This window comes from Colobus angolensis, unplaced genomic scaffold (genome assembly GCF_000951035.1).
Source record: "Colobus angolensis palliatus isolate OR3802 unplaced genomic scaffold, Cang.pa_1.0 Scaffold282, whole genome shotgun sequence".
Taxonomy (NCBI): domain Eukaryota; kingdom Metazoa; phylum Chordata; class Mammalia; order Primates; family Cercopithecidae; genus Colobus; species Colobus angolensis.
Genome location: NW_012116066.1, coordinates 1,847,820 through 1,855,500, shown reverse-complemented (window position 1 = coordinate 1,855,500; position 7,681 = coordinate 1,847,820). Strand labels below are relative to the sequence as shown.

At 43.1% G+C, this 7,681-nt stretch overlaps 1 protein-coding gene across 3 annotated transcripts in view; it reads left to right on the top strand.

The window, feature by feature from the left end:
* The first annotated feature begins 343 nt into the window (after positions 1-343).
* The window catches only part of WDR44 (WD repeat domain 44), a 118,917-nt gene continuing 111,579 nt past the window's right edge, over positions 344-7,681 (top strand). For all 3 annotated transcript variants that reach the window (XM_011948701.1, XM_011948700.1, XM_011948699.1), the window contains exon 1: positions 344-920. In XM_011948701.1, coding sequence (XP_011804091.1) covers positions 844-920 — 77 coding nt within the window. In that variant the 5' untranslated portion in view covers positions 344-843. The remainder of the gene's footprint in view (positions 921-7,681) is intronic.

Below are 7,681 nucleotides of genomic sequence, written 5' to 3'. Positions count from 1 at the left end.
TGGACCTGCCGACGCCCTAGGGTGGGACATTCCGGGCTTGGATAGTAAGACATCGGAAATATACGCCAAAATGTCCACACCAACGTTTCCCGAGAGCATTTCTTTACAAGAAGAAGACTGACCCAAAATCATCCCTCTCAAAATTCGTCTCTTTGGAACTGCAGTTAGGGAGTAAGGCGTTCTGACTGACCCCACCTACGTCGGGCGCGCGCTCTCAAAGCCCGGGCACCAAGCTGCTAGACTCCTCCCTTCGGGAGGCTCAACCCCTCCCTTCTCGGCTACTTCCGGTCCTCACCGAACGCCCTCAACGCGCTTGCGCCGTTTTGATAGGCTTCCCGGGCAGAAGTAATCAGAGCGCTGCCTCTCTGGAACCGCCCCCGCCACCTCTTCGCCCCGCCCACATGTTACCGCCCCTCCCGAAATCTCGCGAGGGTAGGTGCGCGTCGGTATTTTGCGGGCAACTAGCTCTTCCAGCTGCTGTAAATTGCTGCTGCAGGAGAAACTGGAGCTGCTGTCGCCGGCGCGCCCTTCCTCCCCCACTGCGAAGAGCCACCGCCTCTTTTGCGCTCCTTATACACCTATCACTGGGAGCGGTGGCAGCAACAGTCCGTGGACCCACCGCCGCCTCGTCAGGCGGCCGCTTTGCCGGTCATTCCCGAAGCCCGGCAACTGAGGGCGGCCACCTTTCCTTAACAGTCTCCTCTCTTCAGATCGTCTGCTCCCTCAGCCTCGCCCGGGACCCACTTCCCCAGTCTCGCCCGGGTGGAGGTCGACGAGGAGGAGACAAGAGTCACCCTTCCTCCAGGCGGCGCCGGCCCCCTCACCCGCGGGTGTGTCCTATAAATGGCGTCGGAAAGCGACACCGAGGAATTCTATGATGCCCCTGAAGATGTGCACCTAGGGGGCGGCTACCCCGTGGGGTAAGTAACTGCAGCTGTGGCCAGGAAGCCGGGCATCCCAGGCCCCCCGCATCTCCTGTGCCTTCCCCCTACACCCCTCCCAGGTCCCGCTGTGTCCGCCACCGCTGTTCCTCTCCGTCTCACTGGAGCGCTTCAGAACCCAGACCTGGGGCTTCTTAGGGTGGGGTGACGCTGAGAAGGGGGAGTCGCCCACCTCAGGCAGCCTCCCGGCCGTTTCCCTACTGAACGGTCCCAAGGTCTCTCTCGGAGCCCGTTTCTCTTCTGATCCAGCCTTCTGTGAGGGGGAACAGCTTACGTGCCTGAGAGTCGGAGATTTGTATCTGTGGGGTTCTGAGCTTACCTTTCAAACATCGGTTTTGGCCTCGGGGATCGTAGATTAAAGGAGCAGTAACACGAGAAATGTAACTTGTAGTTTTTTATCCTCCCGTTTACCGCTAACTTACCTATTCACTTCAGAGGTGGCTGTAACTCTCCCCTATTTGCTGTCCTCTTTTTCTTGCACACAGCGAAAATGAGCGGGGGGGAAGGTTGGGTATTTGCTTAAGAAAGTCCTCTAGCGAATGTACTCTAGATCAACAGTGTTTTATTAAAATAACACCTTGTCATGAGTTAAAGGAAATAGAATACACGGTCCCTATTAGGAAGAATGCGGTCTAAAAGGATGGCCAGACAGAAGAAATGTGCACAACTGACTGCAGAGGGACAAACAAGTGCTGAGTAATCTGGTGATTGGAAGGAGAGCCCCAGCTTTGTGTTCTTTATCTAATTCTGCACGATGTTTTAGTGGTGATTAATATGGGTGATTCTGAATAGGAAGTACAGTAGTTGGAATGCTCGCTTGACTAGGACTTGTATTTACTTACCCACTTCTCCACTTTTCAAAGTTGGAGTAGTGCTTTAAAGCGATTTCGCCGAACTCCCCTATGAATGTACGTGGAAATAGAGGCAGTGAAATATATTTTCATGCTGTAAGAACTTGAGGATTGGTAAAATTTGTATGTTAGTATAAAGGACTAATATGGTTCCAGAAGTTCACTGCCTTCAATTCTCATACTTACTCCGTGGGAGAAATACCCCCTGTGATGCAAGTATAGTTAGCCATGCATGCTAGAAGTCATTCTAAAAACTAATGTGTGTTTATACACAATATACACCAAAAAGTTACAGTAATAAAATCAGAAAGCAATGTACTTTGGTAGATTTCAGATATGTGTCTTTCCAACAACCTTCATGTCACTGTTGTGGGATTTTGGGGTGGCAATGGCCAATCTTGAGATGGCACCGAATCTCCTTCAAGTTCAATATCTGAGACAAGTTTAGAGCTAAGTGTAGAGGATAGGAAATACATTTGGGTTTTGAAATGTATTGGATTTCCGTGAAATTTAATTGTTTTGTGTGTGGTTTTCCCTTCACAGTAATGAACTGACAATTCAGATTAAATGAGAGACCAAGTCCTTTGGTACTTTTGTGTGTGTGTATTGGGGTGGGGGAGGGAAATCATCAGTTTATGAGATGATCAGTTTAGAACTACTCTGTGGATATTGTTTCTTTCCATTGAGTAAGTTTAATTTCAAAGGACTCAAGTTATATCAGGACCTGTGTAAACTGTCTAGTCCAGTACCTGGGCACAGAGAAAGCATTCACAGTGTTCGTGCTCGTCTCCTTCCTTTCTTGGCATTGGCATATTTGTTAACTTTACACAGAGCTTACTTTGGGAGATATATAGAACTTGGAGCTATTTTACTTATCCAAACCGGATGAGTCATTTTGACAGAATTGATAGAGTCACTTCTTCCCTCATGAGATAATATAGCTTCTCAAGCACTTTGATCCTCTGATATTAGGTGAAGACTAAAAAAGTTTCTCGGAACTCAGCTTTCTAATTTTAACTTTAACCTGCCCAATTACTAAGTGTGTTGAGCTCTATGGATAAAACTACAGGGTCAGTTTGTGGATTTCAGGGCTCCTTTCTGTATTAGAGGATTGGAAAGAGAATAGACTAATCTGGAGAACTGCATCTGAAAAGAACTGGCAGCACTGAGAGGGTAGAAAAAGGTTAGCATCATTTACATTTTCCTCTATCCTTTGTTAAAGGTTGTATCATTTGCATAAGACACTATGAGGAGATCTGTGTGGGCAATTTATAACCTGGAAATGTAGTGAAAAATCTTGATTTGTGGAGACAGATTGCGTTACTAGATACTGGTCATCAGAAATATGTTCTGTTCCTTGATATGATCTGGAGTGGCAAACTATACAATTTCTAAGGTTAATAGACGGAATTTGGGCACTTCAGAAATGTTCCTTGCTGTTGTGTGTTTGGGAGTACACAGACTATGTCAACAAATTGTAGTAAACTGAATAGGCAGTGGAGACTTATCTCGTGTTTTGTTAATTAGCACATTCCTAATACCCAGGCTGTTTCCTAAAATTAATTTATGTCTTGCATTTTCCTTCCAATGATGTCTTCAGCTTTATTAATCTACTCTTTGAAAGCAAATTTAATAAGAATCAGCCCAGTTTTTTTAGAGACTTTTAATTCCAATATAGCCTACTTTTCCACAGTGGCAGATCATCTTCACTTGCCCAGCTTTGCAATATATACCATATTTATGATGCTTTTTTATTGATACTTTAGGTCAGGGTTTCTTATTTTCTTTTTTCTTTTTCTTTCTTTTTTTTTTTTTTTCTTTTTCAAGACAGGGTCTCACTCTGTTGCCCAGGATGGAGACGTGGCAAGATCATGGCTCACTGCTGCCTCAAACTCCTAAGCTCAAGTTATCTTCCCACAGGTGCATACCACCCTGCTCAGCTAAAGGCTTTTTTAGAGATGGGGTCTTGCTATGTTGCCCAGGCTGGTCTCAAACTCCTGGCTTCAAGCAGTCCTCCCACCTCAGCCTTCCACGGTTCTGGGATTACTATCAGGCATGAGCCATCTCGCCAGGGGCAGGTTTTCTCATTTTTATCTTCATTTTTACCTTCATTTTTATGTATGAGGAACTTTTTTTTTTTTTCCGAGACCAAGTCTCACTCTGTCACCCAGGCTGGAGTGCAGTGGCGTGATCTCTGCTCACTGCAACCTTCACTTCCCGGGTTCAAGAGATTCTCCTGCCTCAGCCTCCTGAGTAGCTGGGATTACAGGTGTGTGCCACCACGCCCAGCTAATTTTTAGTAGACAGGGTTTCACCATGTTGTTCAGGCTGGTCTTGAACTCCTGACTTCATGATCCGCCCACCTCAGCCTCCCACAGTACTGGGATTACAGACGTCAGCTGTGCCTGGCCTAGGAACCTTAGACTCAGAGACGGTTAAGTGAATTGTCCTAGGAGAGAGCTTTTAAGTAGCAGAACTGGGATTTGAAACCAGATCTTCAGACTCCTAGTCCAGTATTTTTTTTTTTTTTTTTTTCTGTGGAGGGCAGTGAGAGCAGGGACAGAGAGGTGGAGAGAGATCCTCCCCTGGTAGATTCTGGAGTAAAATGCTTTAGGACCAAGTTGCTGAATTTAACTGATACATCTTTAAAACCAGCAGCCCAAACTTTTTTGTTCTCTTGGCAAGAAATTCCACTTTCTTTCAGCAAAGTGTGTTTTCGTTTTGTCATAGGAATTTTGCAAGATCATACTCTATTGCAGCTAGAAGGGACATCTATCTAGTTAAACTCCTTCGTGTAAAATGTTGTGAAAACTGAAACCTAGAGAGAGAAAGGAACTTGTAAAAGCTGCCACAGCAAATTAATGGTGGAGCTAGGTCTAGAACCTGATCAATTTGACTGTCTGGTGTTCTTTCTGCTACCGGGCTGTCTTTTGATAGAGCAGGAAAGAGAGGAGGAACTGTGTGGTATACTAGAAAAGAGCCCTGGACTGTGAGTCATTTATTTCCTGGTCTTTAAACTGAGGGGATTACACTCTTGAGAACCCTTCCAACTCTAAACGTCTTTATATTGAGGTTTAATAGTGTGCTTCTATTGATAAGCTTTTATTCTTGGTAAATCTTTCCTTGATTTTTTTTTAACCTTTTAGTTTAACTTAATGGTGTTTGGTACATAGTTCAAGACCCATAAATTTGAAATTAAGTATTCACTGGGTAAATTATATATGAGATGAATGCCCCTGCTAGCTCATGTGGTTTATACTTACACATACTAGAGGCTGGCACTGAGAACATGTTGTAAAAATAAATGTAACATTTTCAGCACTCTTTTTTTTTTTAGTGGCAGCCAAAATATTTTTGAGGCCTTGGAAGAAGGATAGAATCATAACATTTTTAGAGTAGGAAGGGACTGGAGATCATTTTAGCCCAGCCTTCCCTTGTAACTGAAAGTGAAATTTAGATCTGAGAGGGGAAGTGACACATTGCTAATAAGGGCAGACTTGGAACTAGCGCCCAGGTCTCTTGATACCTCACTTATACCATGCTACCATGTCTGTGGCCGGAGGGAAAGTATTGCTGGGTGTTCCTGCCATAGGTTTCTGGCACTTACCCTATTAGCTGGGCTCTTAAGATGATTTACTTGACTGTTTCTTCATACCTTGCCTATCAGAGGCCTTGAACTGTTGTAGAATCCTAAGTTTTGCCCACTAGTTTTCTCCAAGCCAGGGTGAAAAACAATGGCAAAATAGCTTGTCTAAGAACAGTGATTATTTGTATTATTTTATTCTTAAGCGTTTAGTTAGTATTAACTGCAGTCTATCACATTCAGGTTGGAATAATGATAAAATGTTAAGTCATGGGAACTGAGACCAAACTGTCCTGAATAATTGTTAGGTCTGAAAAACAAAAAGGTGTGTAGCTGCCTTTGTTGAAAACTCAGCTTCTCACTTTACTTAGGTGTCAGAAACATTTCTCTCTGAATTGAAAATTGATACAAATTTTAATTTTAAAAAATCTGTGCAATATTTATTATTTTAGGAAAATTTCCTTAGAAATGGCTGTTTGTTGAGGAGTTGACATTTGATCACAAATTTGATTACTGAAGGTTTTGTGAAGTGATAGAAATATATTTACCAATGCTGTTTTATCACACTCATGTAATATCATATTGAAGTGAGAAAAAAAAAACCCTCTATATATTAATTAGTAAATTCAAGTTCTAAATTTAGTGACATACGGCCAGACACCATTTTTCACGCCTGTAATCTCAGCACTTTGGGAGGCTGAGGTAGATGGATCACCTTAGGTTAGGAGTTTGAGACCAGCCTGGCCAACGTGGTCAAACCCCATCTCTACTAAATATACAAAAATTAGCTGAGCATGGTAGCACACACCCAGCTACTTGGGAGGCTGATTCAGGAGAATCGCTTGAACCCGGAAGGCGGAGATTGCAGTGAGCCGTGGTTGTGCCGCTGCACTCCAGCCTGGGCAACAGAGCAAGACTCTGTCTCAAAAAAATAAAATAAATAAATAAATAAATAAACAAGTTATATTTAGTGACTTCCAACTGTCAATTGATAACTCATGGGGGTAGGATAGTCCATAGTGGCATGGCAGTTTTGGGGCTCAAGTTGAATCTGTATGAACTCCTGTAAATTGAAAACTTTATTCTCTTCTTGTGATAATCTACTTCATAAGATAGGACAGATAAAATTTGTTTTCTTTTTTTGCTTTTTGAGACAGGGTCTCACTCTGTCACCCAGGCTAGAGTGCAATGGTGCAATCTCAGCTTACTGCAGCCTCAACCTCCCCAGGCTCAGGTGATCCTCCCACCTCAACCTCCCAAGTAGCTGCTGGGACCACAGATGTGCACCACCACGCCTGGCTAATTTTTGTATTTTTTGTAGAGATGGGGTTTCACCATGTTGCTCAGGCTAGTCTCGAACTCCTGGGCTCAACTGATTGACCCAGCCTCGACCTCCCAAAGTGCTGAGATTACAGGTATGCACCACTGCACCTGGCCTTTGACTTTAAAAAATATTAAAAACCTAAATAGTTTTAGGATGTGAAGTACAGTGGTGGTCTTAAACAGAAAGTAATTTCTAATTACTGGTATTTTAGACTTACTGTATAACCTTTACATTACCAAACACATGTGTTTGTACTCTTCAGTTCATTGTTAAGACTTTGACAAAATCAGGTGAATTTGCCAGGGAAGCACCTTTAAGAGGCTGTTTGTTTCTTCCTCATACTCTGCAATTTTGGTAGTTACTTCCTGGGGTAGTATTAGAGGTGAAGGAAGGGAGTATAAAGAGATCATGCAGGTTGTGGTGATGGAGGTGGAGGAGGTAAAGGTAGCCCCAGCAGTAGGTATAGAGTCCAAGTTACAGTGCTGCTTCCTGGGGCATGGATAACTGAGATACGACAAATCCCATCATTTTGATAAACATGTTCACAGCATGAATTAAATAACCCCTTCTCTAAAAGATTAATAACCTATAAGAAATACCTCAAATCAAAGTTAAAGTAACAAAAATTGTAGGTACTTTATGATGTCCTACTGATACTTAGCTTGAATTGATAAATAACCTATGTTTCTCATTTCTATCCATAGTTAGGCTAATATCTACAAACTTTCACAAGGTCTGTTCCCCTCTCACTGTTGGATATTATTCAGCTAACCAGCTACTCTTCAGAGTGAAACTTTTTCTATTCCCTTATTTCAAACTCAGCAGTCTTTGTGTTAGTCTGTCATCTCATGATTCAAAACCGAGGAAAAAGCACCTACGACATAATGTGGGCCTCATACCTGATGGCAACCCCAGTGTTTTTCCTCAGTCAGTATACAAATTTATCTTGGTTACTATAGCAACCAGTCTATCAGTTATTCTT